This window comes from Aythya marila (assembly GCF_965140915.1).
Source record: "Aythya marila genome assembly, chromosome: 2".
Classification (NCBI taxonomy): domain Eukaryota; kingdom Metazoa; phylum Chordata; class Aves; order Anseriformes; family Anatidae; genus Aythya; species Aythya marila.
In genome coordinates, this window is record NC_139043.1 from 43,506,841 (window position 1) to 43,528,450 (window position 21,610).

General features: G+C 38.9%; 1 protein-coding gene across 2 annotated transcripts in view; it reads right to left on the minus strand.

Moving 5' to 3' along the window:
* The window catches only part of OSBPL10 (oxysterol binding protein like 10), a 109,554-nt gene that overhangs the window by 16,649 nt on the left and 71,295 nt on the right, over positions 1 to 21,610 (minus strand). Inside the window, exons 6-7 of one of the 2 annotated variants that reach the window (XM_082754406.1) lie at positions 21,129 to 21,280; positions 4,668 to 4,814 (exon numbers count right to left, since the gene is read on the minus strand). In XM_082754406.1, the coding sequence (XP_082610532.1) occupies positions 4,668 to 4,814; positions 21,129 to 21,280 (299 nt within the window). Of the gene's footprint in view, positions 1 to 4,667; positions 4,815 to 21,128; positions 21,284 to 21,610 lie in introns of both variants that reach the window. The other variant, XM_082754405.1, reaches the window with a different exon arrangement.

The window sequence follows — 21,610 nt, forward strand, 5'->3', positions numbered from 1 at the left end:
GAGGACTCTACCCAGTCTCGATTACTGAAGTACTAAGGCCCCAGAAGATGCCAACACCTTTATTTTACACTATGCGTGGCAAACTCCTGAGTGCTAAATCCAGGCTGCAGTCCCTGTGCTGGTGTGGCAGTGGGGGAGAGGGGCTGAGGAGATTGTTTTTTGAAGGTAAAAGTCAAAAATTTGGAAGGAAAAGTGGAAAGACGGGAGATTTTCTTATGGTATTTTTAGCTTTTGAAACAATTCCTTCTTACTTGCAAAATTCTCATTCCGACCAAATACCTGTCGTCCGATATCATCTTTAAAACTGCAGTTCAGCATCACTGAGCCTCAACACAGAATCTCATTTTGGTATGAATTGCACCGTCAAAGAGCAGCTTGTCAAAGGGGAAGCTGGCAGCAACACAGCCAACACCTGTGGCTTGTCTCTAGAAATTCTGGCAGTGACTACCATGAGCTCACTGCACAGACTTGAAAGGGCAAGAAAACTTAGCCAAATACGAAGCACTGCGTCCCTCTTCATGTCCAAGCAGCTGCCTCTGAGAGTGACCCTTATTAGTACAAGTGGAGGAGAAGGAAAGCTATGGACCATACTTGAGATGATGCAAATTTTACATGATACAACATTACCACTGCTGTGGTTTCATCTTGTTGGCTTGACTGTGGAAATGTAGCCCTCATAACCACTCCTGCAAGCACTAGCTACTTTGCAGCTACTTACTTAACACAGCTCTGCCAACACAGCCACTAAAGTGACTTTACGAACCACTGGTCATTTTTTATTATTCAGTTTCAGCAATCGATTTGAAATTTGAACTCCAGCTCCAATGATCTTGCTCTAAAAGCCCAACTAAAATGGAAACTACACCCTTACCTGTAGCAAGAAAAGAAGCTTTGCAAAACAGAGTAATTGGATTGTTTCCTCAAAAGGAGGCAGAAGTGCATATAAAAAAAAAAAAAATTGACTTTCAAAGCTTACACGGCTTCAGTATAACAAAAAATCTCTAGAAAACATTGCCTCTCACTAAATAATCTCATAGTCTGATATTTCCAACATGCAACAGTGCCACAGACAAGCATCATCAAAAAATGACCCTTTGTTTTGTTTTTGTAACTTGTCCCATCTTGATTTCTGCAGAAATAACTAAAACAGAAACAAACAAGTTTGGAAGGTGTACAGCATTTTTCTTGCGAGCACTGGACTGCCATGCACTTGTGCTAGCGACTCTAGCTTCCAAAAGAATGAGGTTTTCAACTTTTCTGCCTCCAAAGAGAAGGCAGTCTAGAAAAATCAATTAGGATCTAAATTCTTTATATTGGTTTGGACTGCATCATTTGGTTGGGTTTTTGTTGTTGTTATTACATAAAGGTCAAAACTGTCTGATATTATTCTCTGAGGATAAGCTAGCATGACAACTAAATGGACAGAGATCTCTCCAGAACAAATACCAAATTGCCAAAGTCTGAAGCAATGAATCTCCTGACTGCACGCTAAAATGTTAGAATAATCTCCATCCTTACTGTCTCTCAGGCTTCACAGTGAAAAAGAAGTAGTTTAACAGGCATTCTTCCCTTTTTCTGGAGGTTCTTCCTGAAAACAAAGATATTTATCTTCTTGTCAACTATTTACTGAGAGGCAAATGACATGTGTCAGCACTGTTACCCACTTTTTCTTCTGAAACCTGACCATCATACACCACGCTGAGATTTTCACTACCTTAGAGGGACAAAATCCTTCTACTGTCATCTGTGTCATCGCAGGACTAAAATAAGGTATTTTCGTCCCACTCAATTAGGAACTACAAGATATATTTACCTTGTAATTTTCAAACAGAGGACATTGTGAACAAACTGCAGGGTTAACTTACACCAGGTTGCTATGCTGCAGAACTACTGGCAGCCCTTTATTTTTAGTAGAGTTGTAACCACGTAGGGAAGGTAAGGGAATGCAGGGGGGGGCGACCATCCATCCGTACAAACTGTTAGCATTCATTTCAATCCTTTAGATGCCATTTGCCAACGCATTTATTAGGCTGGCAGTGATTTCCAGTACTACTTCTCATTTTTTAAAATGCATTAAACAATTTAGAGGCATGGTGTTTTCTTTGTTTGGTTGTGTTGTTTTTGTTTTTGTTTTTTTTTTCTTGTTTGTTTGTTTTCCAGCAATATCACTTTTAAGTGATGTGTAAAGTCCAACATATCAGTTTTGTACAATGTCCTGCCACCAGGACCTGCTCCCCAAGACAGCTCTTGCCAGCAGCTCTTGAAGTCCATAGAGCCACCGCTAAGACTAACCTGTTCTAGCAAATCCCCGTGCAGATTTGATACTTCACTGTGTTGTTGTTTGTTTGTTTTTTACTGTTTAATTCTTCATTAAAAGGCATGCCAGCACGACACATTTCAAAAGTGAAGCACCTCTACAGCACTAAATATGGCTGTTAGCACTGTAGGAAATACATGTCACCGCAGGCAAGGCCAACACTAACATAAGCAAGTACCCCTTAGGAAAAGGAAAAGATGCTGTTTCCTCTGATATGATACAAGAGATAATGATCATGCATCCAGAACCAAAAGGCAGCAAAGGCTCAGGAGAGCTGTTTGTTCAGTTGTGTATCACCTTACAATCCTGAGCTCCTAGAAGCAACTAAAGAAACAAGCCTGGGGAAGAAGGCAGAGGAAAACACAAACGTATAAAAACATCCTCTGATGTTAGCAACTGAAGTGTCACAAGCACTTCCAGCAAAAGCTGACTAGTACCAAGGCTATCTGAAATCTGACATTCATAGGAATTATGAAAACTAAGCAGTACAGCCAACAAACCGAGCTGTATCGTCACCCGTCTGCGGCCCTAGGGGCCTCGTGTCAGTAAGCAAAGTTAATAAAAACAAAACAAAACAAAAAAAAAGCAGCCAGCTGTCTTGTAATTTTTTATTTTAATCCTTAAAATGGTCAGAAAACTGATGTGCAAATGTGGCATGTCTCATTAATACTCATCATATGTGTATTCGTGCATCACACACACTAGAGAGAGATCTAACTGCCATATGCCTGTTCCTCTTTTCAGGTTGTGGGTATTATATAGACACATCCATGCATACTAATGTTTCACCATGGTACAGAGCTGAAAATACTCACCACTATCCTCAAAAACTGTATAGGAAATGTTATGATAGATATTTACCTCCTCATTTTTCATGTAAATGTCTACATTTCTATTATTTACAGGAATTATTTTTATTTACATTAATTGTATGTCTTTGGGGTTTTTGTCTCCTCTGCTGTGACAAAAACACGACACTGGAAATCATGAAAAAAAAATCTTGTTCGTTACTGAAGACAAAGTGTTTCAAAGACACACAAGAATAGCAGATAAGGAATCTTAGTCCACTTTAAATATTATGGACTCAGACAGCCTTAGCGAACCAAAACAGAAAATAGCAAAAGCTACTAATGATTGAGGAACATGAGAAAAACACCAAAAATGAACTGTACACAATGCCAGACATACTAACAAGTGACAGGTATAAATTATTCACAAATTAAATGACGGAATGTTTGTCCTATTCAGAACAAAACATTAATTTCCGTGTAGCTATTCAAAAGCTATACTTAGCACTGGAACATGGCATTGCTTGGTCTTAGAAATGTAAGTATTTTTAAATACTGTCGATTGTTCCAGAGGAAGCAGAGAAGACTATGGTCAGAAGGCCTTTTTACAAAAGTAATAGTAAAAATAGATTTTGATTAATATATGAGATCAAGGTGAAAGCTGATGTAACTCCTCCAAATATTAACACACCCGTGAGAAGAACCTGCTATTTAGCAATTTCGCACGCAAGTGTAATTCTCTGGTCATCCCAAACTCCGTTGTTTATTTGTTTTCTAATTTGTGGAAGGAACAAGGCAGAATAAGCTCTTATTTGTAGGAAGTAGGGAAGTAGTTTAAAGACTTTTTTTTTGTTTTATAAGTAGAAAACCTTTGTGGAAGGAATGGGTACTCCATATCTTGATTATTTATTAATGCCACTTGAATATATAACTATTCAGAAAGATGCATTTCCTGCTTCCAGAACATCTGCATGATTTTCAAAAAGCCAAGGGCTTATAGGAAACTTCTCAGTCACTAAAATCTCTCTGTTCATATCTGTATGGATAAGCTCATAACAATACTGGTTCCAAGACCAGAAGGATGCTGATGACCTGCTTAGCACAAACAAGGACTGTGACACATTGAAGACTAGCTTCTTTACCTTTTTTTTTTTTTTTTTTTTTTTTTAAGCTACCAAGTAATTAAATTGAATTCATTCCACCAAGTGGTAACTTGAACACAAATCTCCTTCATCCATAAAACTGACATTATGGTTCCTCACACACTTGGTGCCCCCTGATTTAGTGTACACATGGGATGCGTATACAACACATGGTTGATTTGAAAGACTTGGAAAAAATAAAAAAGAAAAAAGAGAAAAGTTTCTAAATCTTGTTTGGTTGTTTTTGTTACAGTGTCTGCTGTGGCCACTTCATGTGAAATCCTGCCTAGCAGACAAGAGGAATCCATAGCTCTCTGAAACCACACCCTTATAAACAGATGAACTACCTTACCTATATGGGAAAACACACAGACACACACACACACACACAAATATTATAAAAAGAGATAGTGTCCATACCCTGGTAAGGTCCATGCCAAGTTTAAGCTGAGAGATGAGATGGAGAATTACACTACGCTGATCTTCCATGACTCCTAAATCCTCCTCTTCATTATCTTCAGTATCTGTCATTTCATCTTCAACTAGGATCAACTCAGAAGCTGAATGCTGAAACGAAAAGAAACATCACCATCTGGACTAAAAGATGCAATATGTTTTTTCCCCACTATATATGTATAAAATGGAGCTGGCTCAAGGGAACAAAAGACAGCCTCTGTTAAAAAAAATAAATAAATAAAAGTACAAAATTAAAAAAAAAAAAGCCAGTGATGTACAGAGTATTTTGATCTTATCCTCAGAACAACTGTGGCAAGTATCATCGGATGCTAATTTACACATTGTCTTCCCATATACATATTGCAGCGATGTCAGCCAAAAAATAAAATAAAGAAGTCATAGCACATTAAAGTAACAGCTTTTCTTTTTATTAAATAGAGGCATACAATTGAAAATGAGTCTTCAAGAGTTTTTCATAAACCTCTCTGGAAATATTCATAATTCTCACCCAGGTATTGCACGACCTGATTTCACTTTTTTTCCCCTCCTTTCCTCTATCCAAGTTCTGAAGTTAGATACTTAGGTAAGCCTCAAATAAAACATTAATCAGCGCTCATTGACCACTACAGCAAAGACCATCAACAGAAGAAGACAGAGACTATAAAGTACACAACTTTTGGAGAGAAAAAATAAATAAATAAATAAGTAAAATAAAGAAATGAGACAATTAGATTACTGGGGGTAAAGCAATGCCATGGGTCTTTATGCCATTTGCAACGTTATGCACAATATCACAGCACAATAGCGATGCTGCCCACAGCTGAAGATCAAGAGAGAGGCATCATGATGTCTCCCTTCAAGAGGAACTTGACAAGAGAAAGGGCTAATGATTTGTGACACTTTATTTCCCTTCAGAGTTTCCAATATATTAACAGTAACAGCCCAAACAGGTGGTGGGGTTTTTTTTTGTTCAATCCACTGAAACCGCTCTGCAAGCCTTCCAGATGTATCTTCAGGTAACTTTGTCTTTAAAATAAAAAAAAAGTTGGGTTATTCATCTGAAACACGTACAGCCCAGAATTTCGTTATTCCCCAAGGAGTCCGTGCTGTAACTACCTGCAGAAGTGGGAATTCCTTCGTGCTAAGCAACACATTCCTGCAGAAACAGCCAGCTTGCTGCGTTAAAGGGGAAGGTTTTCAGCTCACTAAAAGTCTTGGCAACTGAAAAGTTTCATTAAAAATAGCTGATAGTCAAAATGAGGTCTCAGAGAAAGTATTTCTGAACAATCACATTAGAGATCCCTCAGGTGAACAACAGCTTGTGTAATGAGAGTGCTTCAGAAATTTATTTACTGTACATTTCCAAGATTTTAATTACATTTTTATTTCCTTTTGAAAACAAAAAAACTTTTTTTTTTTTTTTAATTAAATACATGTTCAGGTGGCTATTCACAAAAGCATATCTATTTGGTGAAATCCAAGGCCATTTAAAAGACACTTTGCAATTACTTTTTTTTTAGAAAGTAGAATATGTAGCTTACATAAAACAGAATCTGGAGAGCTGTAACCTCCACAGCTTGGTGCTTTTCAAAAGGACAAAACCCCACTTTCCTCTTCCCACTCCCTCAGCAAATAAAAGAACAGAACGGTAAGCACTTTCCTCCCAAAACACACAGAAGCTGATGCCTTATTGACAGGTTCAATCAACAGAAAGCCTGACAACCTCATCCAAAATCATCAGTCGGGGAGACACAAAATAGCAGAGCCCGGCCCCGTTGTCGGGGCTGTAATTCATCTGGAGGGACTGTGGAAAAAGCAGAACTTACAGCAGGCGTTTCCACAGGAGGTTTCCCTTTGATCCAGCTTGACCTCATTGAGAGCACCGAGCTGAATAAGCACTGCTTCTTCTGCTACTGCCATGAACCGAGCTCGCGGCAAACAAGCTCCAGCAGGAATTAATAGTGCGAGGGAAAAGCAAGGGAACCTCCCTTCCTCACTCCCACCCCCTTTTTTTTTTTTTTTTTTTTATCCTTGATATCCAACGAGTTTGAGAGTGTGTGCCGGATGTCAATCTGCTCCTTGCGTTTCTAGTCACATGGCATTGAGCTCAGGGAGCTTAGCTGCAAACAGCTCCAACGGGGAAAACCTTGCTGCTGTTTCCCAGAGGATATCCCGGTGGGCTGCGCTCCAGGGGTGGACTGGGGGCAGAATGATGGAGAAAGAGAGACAGAGAGACAGAGACAAAGTGCTAACAGGTAACAAGCTTTAAAGTTAACATGTAACAGCTCTGTAACTTCTAATATTAACAGCATCAGAAAATCAACAATCTACACATCAACTAGGTTACAGAACGAAAAATACAGAGAATTTTCTTTTGCTTCTGAAGACTGCACATTCAGCCAGGGACAGAAACCGTTCCTTCCTGCCTGCTAAAGCAGGTATTACCTTTCTGTGCCTTTCAAAGTGCTCCTGACAAAACAACTGCCCCTGGTTGCTCCTGGACAAAACGAACACAGCAGGAGGGAGCAGCTCTAGAAGCAGTCTGGCTGTTCAGGAAAGAGGTTTTTGCATTGTTTTAAATGACTTGCTGCTCATCAGGGAGGGTAATCAGTACAACGTAACATTGGGATCAAGCGTGTTTAATGACCATTCTGCAATAAAGACTGTAGTTTTAATTATCTTAGCTATTTTAAGATGTGCAAGGGCACTGAAAATCCCATTGCTCTACTCATTACCACGAGAGCTTTCAACACACTGGTGAGCTCCAGTGCGTGCAGAATGACATCAGTTGTCTGCAGCCTTCCTCATTTTCCAAGGAAATAAGAATTTAAGTGGCAGGTTAAAATTGTCGTCACCGTAACTGAATGGCAGTCACCTTCAGTAAGCAATATCCTTCACATATTTTCTTCTTTTCATTTGCTGTTCTAAGGTACAGAAAACAGAAATTTGGTTTTCAACAAATGCAAACTTTCTTCAAGCAAACAAACCAACAACAAAAACACACACCACCACATAAGCACAACATAGGGTGTTAGGACATGCAGCCACAAAATACAAAGCTTCTGAATCTTTAAAATGCCACGAAAGTGCAACCAGGCTTTTATTTCTTCTTCTTTGAACAGAAAATAGTATGCACTTCAATATAAACCTACACGTAAGCACCCAGCAGAATGCAGAAGATTACACTGATTATCCTTTAATGGCAGCTTTTCTGAATTATTACACATACGACTGATTTTTTTCCCCCTTGTAACATAAAATTGCAAAGCTGAACTAGGAAAGCAGTGAGCTGCTCCATTCCCGTGCGGTCAGTGCCTAAAGTAAAAGCTATTGAGCCGTGCAGCCCAGGCTGGGAACAAACAACAGAGCTGGGCTTGGGGGCCAACCCTAGGAATCAAATACTGAACCTTTGACGAGCAAGCACCAAAGGGCAGCCTACATTTAAACTCATTTTAATCAACAGTGGGCTGAAGTACCACAGTTCTTCAGAAAAACCTGAATGAAAACAGCAGGCCACTTCTAGAAATACCTCTTAAGGTTTTAAGCTTCCTGCTTCAGAGTTTAAAAGCAGAAGACATGAAAACACGCTCTCGAAGTGATCCGTTATAAACAAGTCGCTTCATTAGAACTGGGCTCAATTAATTTAGAAAGGTCATCTGCTGGGATAAGAAACTGATGTTCTTGTCAGCGGTCTTCATCAGACGACATGATGATTCTTTGTTAAGATGAAATCTGTACGGGAAAGTAACAGCTGCTGAAGGAAACGCTGCATTTTTAAAAATTCCTCAGGAAAAAGACATTTGCACGACCCTGGGGTAGAATCACGGAGTTAAGAGTTTGTTTCTATCAAAGGGCAAAACTCCCTCTCTTCTTCCAAAGCCTCTTCCACACATTTCAATTTTTTCAAATGTTATCTGTTGTGCTGCAAATCGATTTTAGATAATTAGTTCAGTGCTAAGGCTCGGGGCTCAATTTCCAACATGCTTCACACGTCATACCATGCAACAGAGCATGGCATAGATCTTATCTAGTGTATTTGGGGAGTGAGGGAGGAGGTTGTAGAAAACAAAAAAATGCAGAATCATTGCATCATTTAGGTTAGAAGAGATGCCTACTAGTCCAAACCAGCTAGAGATGGTTGCCCAGGACTGTGTCCAGTTGGGTTTTGAGTAGAGATGGAGAGACTCCACACCTCTGAGCAACCTGTGCCACTGTTTGAATGACATTAAAGAAGTGTTTTCTGATGTTCACGCTGTCTTTCTCATGCCCGTTGCCTCTTGTCACATCACTGGAGGAGAGTCCAGCTCCCTGCTCTTCACACGAGCCCATCAGGTACTTACAGCTGTTGATGAGATCCCCTGACCCTTCTCTTCTCCAGGCTGAGCAGTCCCAGCTATCTCAGCTCCTCATGACGTGAATGCTCCAGTCCCTTAACCACCGTAGTGGCCCAGCACTGGACTTGCTCCAGAAAAGCCATGTCTTTCTTGTAGTGGGGAGCCCAAAACTGGACACAGCGCTGCAGATGTGGCCTCGTCGGTGCTGAGCAGAGGGAAAGGGGTCACTTCTTTGACCTGCTGGCGACACTCCTCCTAACGCAGCCCAGAAGGCTGTCAGTCCTCTCTGCTCTCCCCACATCCTCCAAGCCAGTCACCTTGTTGTAGGTTACCATATTGATAGAGCATGCAAATTTGTAAATCCATCCTGCCTACTCCTGGTCATGTTTTTCTGTTTGGAAATGGCTTCCAGGGTTAGTTATTCCACCATCTTCCCAGGGACTGAGGTGAGACTGTCCAACCTGCAGTTCCCCACATGTTCCTTCTTGCCCTTCTCAAAGAAAGCGGGACATTTACTTTCTTCCAATCTTCATGAACTCCTCCCAATCACCACGACCCTTCAAAGATAACAGACAGTGACCCTGCAATTACATTGCCCAGCTCCCTCCACGCTCATATAGATGTGCCCTGTGAGGCCCCCCAGATTTATGTCCTTTCAGTTTAAGTGCTCCTGGTCCTTCTCACCAAGGGTGCATCTTCCTTCCTTGGTACCTTCTCAGAGGCTTGAGATTCCTGAAGGCTGATCTTAGAGTAAGGAATAAGGCAAAGAAGATGTGGCAGAACTCAGAACTCCATCATAGTAGTAAGCACTCCACAATCATAATAAGCAGAGACCATACGCATCCTGACACGGACACACTGAGGACTTGCACAAGACTCATAAGGCAATTCTGTGTGTAACTGGACCAAAGTATTTTAAGAATTTTTATTAAGACATAGAAAAGCTTTCAATAGTACAAGAACCGTAGTCAGGAGCAAGAGGATAACTCTCATAAGCTTAAAACATTTGCATAAAAAGGCACAATTTCATTATATTGCAACAGAATTAGCCCTTAAGTCTTTCTATATTCAAAAGAATTGCCAAATGATACTACAGAGTAACACCGTACAAAACACTTCTGCACTGAGAGAAAGGTGGAATAAATCAGTTGCAGGGCTTGTTCAGAATCAACATTAAACAGAATTAGCATTCTCAGACTAGGCAAGTAATGCTGTATTTTCTGTAGAGTCATCCGATTACAATTAGTTCTACTGGTGCACATAAAAGTCAAAGGCTTCATTTTAATTTCCAGACTCCCTTCATAATGATATAGGTTTACAAGCATCATTTACATTTGCATTTGTGTAACTTGCGAGATTGCAAACAGGTTTTCTGTGGGTGTAAGATTAAATATAACTCAGTGTAAGGCCAGAGAGTTTTAGAATATTTACACTAATGTGACAAATTGGCTCCAGACAACGTTCGCTCATCTCAACCCCAGAATTAGAGTTCTCTTTGTACAGTAAATACATTAACAATCCCCCAAAAGTGATAATAAATAATGAGCTGTCGGCTTCTTGCAGAGCTTGTCGCTGTATCAGAATTGACACAACTGTACAAAACTGCATGTGTCACACGTCTTTTTCCAGCACGTACACCTTTGAAATATTTAATTGCATTTTCTACCAGCTGTGGCATGCACCTGATAGAAAAACGTGAGCTTACTGCACCCCATCCATTACTGGCAGTGATTTGAGTTCGATTTAGCTTGTCCAGTAAGTTGCATTTATTAAACTATTTTATATACAGACTAGCATATTAATGTGCTGTGAAAAGAGTAATTCCCATATAAAACACTGAAATGAACAGGTATCAAATAGAAAATTTCAGTTGACGTTAACCTAAATATTGAAACAAACAATGCATTTAGTTCAAACACACGATAAAGACAGAAATCACTATCATCTAAGCACTTCTCTAACTTCCAAATGCATCGTAATTCACAGATTAACACGTTTAAGCTTATCCATAAGGTACCAACACTTTTTTTTTTCTTTTTTTTAAATATATCCAGCAAGCTCCTGCATCTCCTTAAATAGGCTTTTCTCCCCTTCAAGAACACTCCGAATAAAACAAAACAGAAAAGACTTGTCGCAACAGTTACCACCACGCCGTTACACAACCTAAATGCACAGGAGGGGAAAGAAGAGGGCTGGAAAAGCAGGGCTAGGGTGAACTCAGGTTATTCATTGCTTCAGCCTCAGCCTCCATATCATACGTACAAGCGGATCTTAAATGGGGACTTTAGAAAGCAGAACTTACTGCAGCTCATACACTTTAATTTCATCCTCACAAAGTTCCCTGAAAAGCAGCAAAATTAGGTGAGGCTCAGCTGATTTTCTCCATCTATTCTGAGTATTTCATAGGAGCTGTCCCATCTGCTACATTTATCACCAGCTTTGGCTTTAATTGCTGGGAAAATTTTTCCACACTATTAATATACAAGAAGTCTACCACCTCAGGAGGGGGGAGACAAACCACTTTAACCACTTTTCCTAGATTTAATACCAATGAATGGAAATTAGGGTTAAGACATTGTCTAAAATATGAATACAAATACCAGAGAATGATAACCAAATGAGGATTTTACTACTAAAAAGTAAGCATGTTATAACTTATACCTAACAGTATGGCAAGAAAAAATATCTTTCTTTTTGCTTTGCGAGTCATCTACATACAGATCCCATCAGCAAGACAGCTGATTTCTCCTCCTTCCAACTGCATGAAGGAAAAATGACATAATAGGCATATTTTCTACTTACCTAAACTACAGATACCAAGAAAAATAATCCACATGTACCTGTCTGGATAGGTAACTGCTGCATTTGGTTTTGGAGCATGAGAGGGCTGAAAATTTGTATAATCCTGGATATATAGCTCATCACTGGTAAGTAAAACCACAGAATATTTGGCAGAAAAAGTTTGCATCAGTTAATAATGCCTACAAAGGGCCCAGAAACTAATTTCTTACCAAAGCTGTTATTTGCGAATGGTAATTCAGATATCCAGAAAAAATAGCATTCTTCAAAACAGGACTATCAATTAAAATATCTCAGTTTTTTGTGTATGGATTTTTTTTAATGTATTTTGTAAGTTGTTTTCTTTTGGTTTTGTTTGTTTTCATTAGAATAGGCTACAAACATTGGATGTTCTGAATATCTCTCTGGCTAAGGACAAGCGCAAGGATGGCAGTGTGGCAATGTGGACAACCTCTCTGTCACACAGGATTTTAGATGCATCAACTAAGAGCAGTCATTCAGTCATTTACTGACTCCAGTAATACCTTGCTCATTTCAGGAGATCCTTCACTACGAAAGAAGTAGGCGAAGTCCATTGTGCAGAAATGCATCTTGATACTAATACCTAGTAAATGTAGACAAGCTGACATACAGATGATGCAAGCAGTGGGAATAATCACAAAACCTGTATCTTAGGTGACAAAAAGGTCTGTAATCTTTTCCTTCCCAGCAAAAGCAATCTGCCAGGCATCTGAAGACAAGAACATTATCTGGATATTCACTATTATGACAGCTTCACTAACACACACCTGTTATTTTTTCAGAATCTCTGGGAGCAGAGATACAAATCTTTGGGAGCTTTTATACAAAAAGAACAAACTCAGAAAACCTCTGCTCTGGAGAACTGCTTCAACTCTGACCTGTGACCATATTTGGGTGGTAAATATAATGATATAACAGTAGAGAGGAGCAGATAACAAAGAGATTTAAGAATAAAAAGCTTTGGTTTGTTGTTATGAAAAAATGCGTGTCACGTGAAACACAAGGAATCTACATCCATGTTGCATTATAGCCCGTGTAAGTCTTCAGAAAAATATACTAGAAACAAACTATGGAAGTGATTACATTTTCTTTAGAATAAAGTAATCATCATCAGTCAACATCTTTTTAAACACAGAGATCCTCAGTTGGGTTACCTACAGCACTGTAATCCTGTCATGCACTAAATCATGTTTGTTGGACACCTTTTTTCCCCTATATGTTCATATCTTCTTCATATGGAAAATTCCTCTTGCTTAGCTTCACTTCCATAAACCAAAAGCAGTCAGTACTGAAAAGCAGCTCATTTCTAAACACAGACTCCACAGAAAAGATTAAGTATCGGTACCAGTCCATGCATCTTGTGAGCATCTCTCATTAAATGAGAGCTACTGAATTACAACACTGTTTAATGTGAATCCTAGAACACCAGAGGACTTTATAGTATTGCATAAATTCTGTAAGAACTGCAAATAAATATTTTTCATCACTGGTATCATCAAAAAAAGAGGAAAAAAGTAACAGCAACATGAAGAACAAAGAAAGAAAAATGTTCAAAGAGAAAAGCCCCACTGACTTGTCCTAAATAGAGGCAAAGAAATGTGAAGGCTAGTGTAAACCTCGATTGTGAATTTTATGCTAATCTAAAAACACAAGAAAAATAGTACAGCATCACAAAATAAAGAATTCCAGCAAAACCTATTTCTAATGCTAGGAAGTCATTAGTGAAGCAAAACTTCCCAAAAGATACTCAGATTTGGTTTGAGAATCAGATTTTTAGAAGCATGATGACTATAAATACAGCATCGAACACTCCTCAAAATAAATTACTTACTATTTACAGGCTTGCAGACTACAGTGTGGCAGGACAGACTCCCAACACCAGCCAGACAAAACTTTAAGAGACTGTGAGGGGTCTGAAAGTCACATACACCTATAATTTTGGGGAACTAGGGACAAAAGACTGCACTGAGGTGCAGGCTGGTAAGGAAGGAACACGGAAAGCATGGCAGAAGATTTTACTCTGTAGACTTCCTTCTGTATTAGAAGGTATCCTCTCTAGACTGAGATCCTTGGGGAGAAACCTGAAGAACTGGGAGCAACGTGCCTCTCATCCCCAACAAAGAAGGGAAAGACAAACACTTTTTTGGTGAGGTACTCAGCAGGTAGTGTTAGTCACCCACCATCCCGTGCAGCACGCTAGTAAGGAAAGGCATCACACTTAAATGAGCCTTCATTCACATCAACAGAATCCCTAGCGCTTTAATGTTCTGCTTTGACCAGAGAAAGGCTCAGGTACTTGTTCAGACTCCAGAGCAAGCAGTCACTGGTTATCAGAATGCAGGTCTCATATCTGATAGTTGGAAATCACTGCCTTTACAGCTTATGTCCTATAAACAATACCATAAAAATTAAAAAAAAAAAAAGTCACAAGTCAAAGGAGGATTCATATTCTTTCTAGAATGTTTTCACACTACATCAATTTATAAACTTAGAAAATGCCGGGAGGTCCCAAGACAGAGCATGACTCTTCTCAGAGGTGCACAGCAATAGGACGACAGGAAACAGACAAGCACAGGAAATTCCAGATAGATATTGGAAAGAAAAAATTACCACAAGGATGGTCAAATACTGCAACAGGCCATGCAGAGAGGCTATAGATGAAACAGCTGAGGCCAGTTTGGATGATGCTTCACTTAGCAACATAAAGCAATTCCAACCTGAGACAAATAGTCTTTGTAAAAGAGTTCAACCCAACTTACTGAAGTCTAATTAAGTTACTGATAGCCTTAATGAGCTGGGTAAGCTTACTAATAGACAGTGTGGCCAAGCACGCCTCTATAAACATGCTAAGAAATAAAACTGACAGCACAAAGCAAATCAATTAGCACACGACAAATCAATTAGTGCACCTTCTTGAAATAAAATTAATATTGGCTTTGGAGCTAGTTTTGCAGAGGGCACAAGTTTTATAATGAGCAGAATAAGCAATCAATCCATTTTAACTCAGTTTTTAAACTTTACTGCAAGGAAACCTGAATTCTTTATATTCCAATGATTAATTTTCATTGAAATTCACTGGTTATTGTGGAATGCCAAATGAATCAGAGCCTCATGTTTAATCAAATTAGATGTAAATTTTGTATTAGTTTCTTTTTATTTTAAGTAGAATATTACTCTTAAACATATCTTACAGATATTAGATGGAGTACATGCATTTTGGGTGTTGGACTGATTCAACAGAAATGCAAGGGCTTCTGCAGGAGATTAATTTGCACCTACCATTTACATAAAAGGTTTTGCTAGAGATTGTTTGCTGACACAGTAACTATTCCAGAAGCCTAACCAATAAAAAAAAAAAATCAAGATTAGTTAGATTATCTTAGTCATTGTCTATCAGTGCTGCTGTAGCAGGCTTACGGTCATTTAATTCTACTTTTAGTATAATTGTACATTTAATCCCTAAATATATCTTCCCTGGAAATTTTCAATTGATTATCTCAGAGTTCATTTTTCAGATGGTCTGATAGTGAATGGATTAACTGGTAACATCTTTGCCCAGAGGTTAAATTTATCTATTCAAGTCATTACAGGCCGTTTACCGTGCTCTTCAGCCCAAAAAGTACTTAATCACGCAGAAAGCAAAAAGCAGAACATGCTCAGAAATCCTGTAATGTCAGTATCAAACAACGAAAAGGGACTTTGTGATACTGCAAATATTACTTTCCCACCCTGATCTGTTTTCTTTCCATTACTGCGTTACTTTCCATTACTTGTGGCTAACACTGTATGCTCATTGCTAAGCTGATCTCCCAACATTAATTACATTTATGTCAAGGACAAAAAGGAACTAGGAAACACTAGGAAAAAATTACAGTAGGAAACAGCGTCTTGGACAGGTCTGCCAAGAGTCAGATACCTACAGAAAAGATAATATTGAATTAGAGATCACTTCTTGTATCTCGCTTAGTTTCTAAAATTACAGAAACACTTGAAATTATTTCTTAGCACACAGTCTGAAATGGCTCCAAAGGCTAAAGGGCTCTGCAGAGGATGAAATATCATTGTATTAGGATCCATACTAATTTAAAGATAGAAAACAACTTTAGCCAGAAAGAACCTATTACATGAAGAGATTAGACAAAAACAGTCTTTTAAAACGAAGAACAAAACAGTTCAGTGCCTCAGCTGAGAATAGCACAGTTCCTTCCTACAGCTGAAAATATTAAAGTTCAGATCATACAGGGGACAGAAACACCCTTGATGATCTGGAGTTGACTGCACTTGTGCCGGACTGACAGTCACTATCACAATTAAAACCTGGTTAGATAATCAGAGCTAAGCCTCGATCCTAGAGAGCTAAAACTTCAATCCTATTAAAAAGACACCTCGGTATGGAACATGTGTGCAGTTCTCACGCACACAAGCAAGAGAAAGTTTGTGACAGGAAGGCAGAGAGACTGCAGAGATACCAGATCCCCAGGATGGTAGGAATCAGCTGGCACGGCAAGTTAAGGCATAAAAATCACATCAAGAGAGCTAAATTGCAGATGTAGCTACGGCATGATTTTTGTAATAATTCTTAACCAAACTGATAGATCTAAAGAAAATTACTCCTTCCCTCTCCGGTCTCCCATACGAACAGCCTGTTTCCCATTTGTGTTTGGCTGCCAGGGGAAGTATTTGGGCCTGCAGTCATATTTTGTTTGCTCAGGAGGGGAATTCTGACACCCAAAATGACAATTAGTTGAACTGGAAGAGCAGTGCTCACATGGAAGTGATTCACAACTTTATTCTGCTAAAGCACAAAGTTATTACAATTGAATTTATTATGAGACTCAGTATTTCAAAACTAATCAATGTCAAGGCTTTTAGAAAGAAATTGTAGAATTGTCAACCATTACATGAAGCAAGCAGGTCATTGTTTGCTGCAGACTGAATAGGGATCAAGTTCACATCACCATTCTGAATCTCGTCCACAGGCCTAGTTGGCCTGTTCTGCTTTACAGGAAAAATCCTATACAATACCTTGAAATTATAGCTTAAACCAAAAAGTTCAACCACGTTCATTAGGGTATGCGCTAAATGTATTTTAAGTCATCTCACACCCGACATAGAATAGCTCCGTTCAGATCAGCCCTTATTCCTACTTGTGCCTGATGTTTCAGGTAGACTGACCAAAAACATCCAGAAGTGTGAATTAAATAAAAACTTAAAGATTTGAAGTATGAAAGTATGAAAGTATGAAAAATGAAAGATATCTGCACTTTACGATCAGTGGTTACTTCCTCCAGTTAAGATGTCAGGATTTAACCTCATGCCGTCCCATATCACAACCCTAAAATGCAATTCTCATTTGGGAAGAAAAACCAGTAACACCAACAGTAACAACAAAGGAGATGATAAAAGAGGAAATACACATGAAAATCATTTCTGCTACAAGATCTTTTATTTTTTCAGTTAGTTTAAGCAATATCTCAAATTATATCCCTATACTTAGGCACAAGAAACACCCTTAATAACAAAAGCAAGTAAACACCAACGCATTGTTTAAAAAAATAAGACTCTTTAGCTACTACATTATTTCACCAGGGGAGAAATTCCAACCTGAAACCCTAATTGTGTGACCAACTAAAAAGAAATGTTTTCCTTCGGTTATATATGGTATCAAACTTCAACTCTTGAACTTATACCTCTAAAGAACTTATACCCCTAAAGAATGCTTATGTATTAAAGTGAAATTGCATCAGGTGTGCCTTGTTTTTTTTCTAGAGGGATATTCTAAAGATCCATGCTTTCTTCATAAACATATTAAAAAATGCAGAAAAAAAACAAGTCATTGGTTTTTTAATGATGTTTCTTAATGCAGTGCTACAAAGCCTCTACATGCTGTGCTGAGAATTAACATAACTATCACTAAATACATTCAGCAACTTGGCCATGTTGCCAGGAAACTGCTGCCAGCAGCAGCCTCCTAGATCAGGGAAGATTCCCGATAGTCCCCCCATCAGAAAATATCTTTTTTTTCCTCTTAAGATCACTGCTGATCCACATACCTAAAATGATCATTTCCTTGTAAGTAACGTTCTAGAAGAGAAGTAGACAAGTCGGTTGTTCATCAAGGGCAGCAGCTTAATGGTGTTTTCTATTTCAGACTGCAGGTCAATTCACAATTTGTTTAGTTGGTGCATCTAATACATTACGCTGAATGTCAGCCAAAAAGCTCTCTCCCATTTCTTTGGGGTTTAGCTTCTAAGGGACAGAGGAAATAGCGTAAAAATATAAAATCCTTTCTTTAAAAAAAGTCAAGGCATGGTCAAAGAAGAAACCAGAATTAGTTTTAAGAAACCAGAATTAGTTTTGACAGCACTGAAAGACAAACCAGCACTCTCTTGCCATGACTTCTTTAAAATTAAGGATCACTTCTGACAGGGATACTTTGAAAGCTAGCCTCATTTACACACTATCAACTTATACAGAGATGAGGACCAGCCAGGGATTAAATTGTTGTTCTTTCGTGTTTGTTTGTTTTTGGTGTGGGGTGTTGGTTTTTTTTTTGTTGGTGGTGGCTTTTTCCTTTCTTTTTGAAGAAAATCATTGAGAGAACTGGGCATTGTTTGAATGACACTTGTGGATTCCTCTTTTTTTCTTTCCACACCTAAAAGCAACTACCAGATAAACAAAAAAAAAGTCAGGGTCTTCAACATCACGAGTTTCTTAACAATGACATCTAGATGCATTATCTCATTCCCTGCTGATGTCACTGCCATTACTAACAAGGATGCATCTGGACCAGGAAATAAGTGGAATATGGTGATTTGCAGTTGCTTTTATATATAATCTCACATACTAAGTAAGTAGCACAATCACTGCTTTTTATACTTTTGAATGTAAACCGGGTACTCAGTGCCACTCTTACTCAGACACGACAGGACAGAACATATTTGAAAATATGCTGAAATGGACATGTGGAATTTTTAAAAAAGCGTTAAGTAGAACACTTTTGATAGCTTGGAAAATTATATTTAAAAAAAAGTCAGACACCACCTCGTGGGTGACTGCCTGGGTCAGGTAGCATCCTTAGCAAGATAACAATTGCTCAAAAGATTTTTCTCTTCTACAAAGGCTGTTCTTCTCCAATCCTCCATTCTCTAGTCACAGCACCAGGAAGCTCCAGCCCCGTTTGACACTTTGCTCAGGTTATACAGCTGGGTAGAAAACCTGCAGCGTTCTAGAAAAACTTGATCTCTTCTCCCAAACATCTGACCCCAGCAATCCAAAGAGTTATAACCATAACAGGGCATGATAAATTGCTAGATCTGAAGCTGAACATGAAAACAACAAAAGCCCTAACTTACGTTAGATGCAACTGTTCACCTCTTCCACAACTCCGGTTTTGTGCTTCAGTCTTCCAATAGCACACTGGTGACTTGATCAAAATTGAAAATCTATCAGGTACTTTTGAAAGAACACTTCAATTTCTGAGTCAACAGTATCGGTCTTGGGTGGCATGAAGCACACAAAGACACTGTGGAAGGGATACAGCTTTGGACAGAGCTTTCAGTAATGAATCCCCATTCAAGCCATTTTCTGGTGCAAACCCAGATTTCTGCTTGACAAATTGTACTACTATAACAAAAACTACATGTGCAAATCCAGATGCTACCTACTGCTTATGCCAAAAACACAATCCTCAGGTGAGCTTTATATAACCTAAAAATCTTTCCTTTTTTTAAGGGCTAATGCCCCAGAGGGTCCAAATGCAAGCTGCTGATTTCAGGAAGATGTCCCACAAAGTACTGAGTATTCTGTACTAAAAACAGTGTTATGCTCCCTTGCTTTTAATATTCATCTCTCCAAGGGTACTCCCTTCTCAATAAATTATGAGTTCCACGAGCAAAGCATGCGTAACTCAGTATCTCCCATCAGCAGAAGAAGGGGAGGAGCTGAGACTGAAAATATAGATAGACAGTAATTGAAAACAAGTCATAAATGGCTCAGCTCAACTGCAAAATGATCCTCTAAAAAAAAAAAAAAAGAAGCTGCAATTTGTTTCATTAGATTTATCAGTGAGTAAAGAAGTAACTTTCAAAACAATATTCTTATATGTCACTTGTCTTAAGAAGACATGAAGAATTGCAGTTGACTTATATGAAAAAGAAATGACACAACCTCCTAGTAAGAAACAAATATAACTAATTTAAACATTGAGAGGACTGGACATTGTAACAGAATTTGAAATCACTGTCTAAGGACAAACCTGGAAGAATACCAAAGTAACAAGTAATATTATAAGAAATCTAGTTTAGCCCAGGATCTTTTGAACTATAGTCAACTCAAGATACTACGAAAGAACTGCAAAACCATACAGCTTTATTGATCTCCCCAGCCATTACACATTTTGTTAAAGGCAATATATTTTAATTTAAGCCATTCCAATTGCCAAAGAGCATTCACTTGTCGTAAAGGGTTTCTTCAGCTCTCTCAAAAACGTCTTTCCAGTTCTCCAGGTCTCATGTGCTCCAGGTGCCCAACAGTCTGTGAAGTCTCAGTGTGCAGTGTTTTCCTGGTGGGCAGCACTGGTATCCAGAAGCAGACAGCAGAAGCTGGAGACGTTTGGCATGGTGAGAGACTGTCAGTGCATCAGATGCCTGATACGTAGCTATGAGCCTCCTCAAAGAGTCGATGCTTCAGAACTGCCCTTTACCAAGTAAATGCCACAAAAGCACAAATCAACAGGCTGGTGCAGGATGACGTGGGCAAGTTTTGCCCATAATCACTTAACAGAAAAAGGTGGCAGAAAGCAATACAGAGCTCTTCCACTCAGAGAATAATCAGCTGTGCCCAGAGGCGTACAAGAGCACTCAGCAACATGGAAGAACAAGTAGCAAGCAAATCTTGTGGTCATAATGTCTCCTATCTGTCTCAAACCAGCATAAAAAACAAGCAGCTCTTCCTACCACCAAGAAGATAGGTATGTATGCTGACAGACTGTTAATGGGTTTTACAACTGAGAAGGAGATTACATGCTTGCCACAGTCCACTGTCTGTCTCCAAAGTACCTCAGAGAAGCAAAAGCACAGAGCAATATGTAAACATTTTCTAGTTTTCAGCGTGCGCTTTTGCACAAGCCAGCATTTAAACAACTATTTCAAGCAAATAGGGTACCATAAAGAGAAAGCACAGTGAGTTATTAATACAAGCATCCACTGTCCCACGTGGTTTGCATCTAATCTATGTCAAGTCTCAGATACAACAGAAATGGCCTGCTTACCTCAGTATTTGGCTGTAGTGACTGTCCATCTTGGCTTGCAGATGGTACTATTGCCCACGTAATGTTGGCACTAGCAGATGATAAGGAGCTGAGGGCACCATTTTTCAGTTGCTCTGTGGAATGTGACTTGGGCCCAGGCCATCCCAGGATACCTTCTGAAGCAGAAAACAGATGTTAACTTACAAGAAGCAGATTAAAGATTTTTTTTCCATTCCTCTCATCATTTGTTCATATTAATGAACCTGTTTTCTGTTCCTATGTTCAGCTTTACTTCAGTAACAAAAATACTCCAGCACCTCCTATGCCAATTTTTTTTTTTTTTTTTTTTTTTTAAGTCAACGAAGGAAGATTTTACATTATTCCTACCAGACAGAATTATACATAAAGGTTATACAAACTGACACACCCTGTTGATTAAAACAAGCAAGTATACTCTACCCAGTGTTAGAATAGTTAAGAAGCTATCCAAGTCAATATTCCTG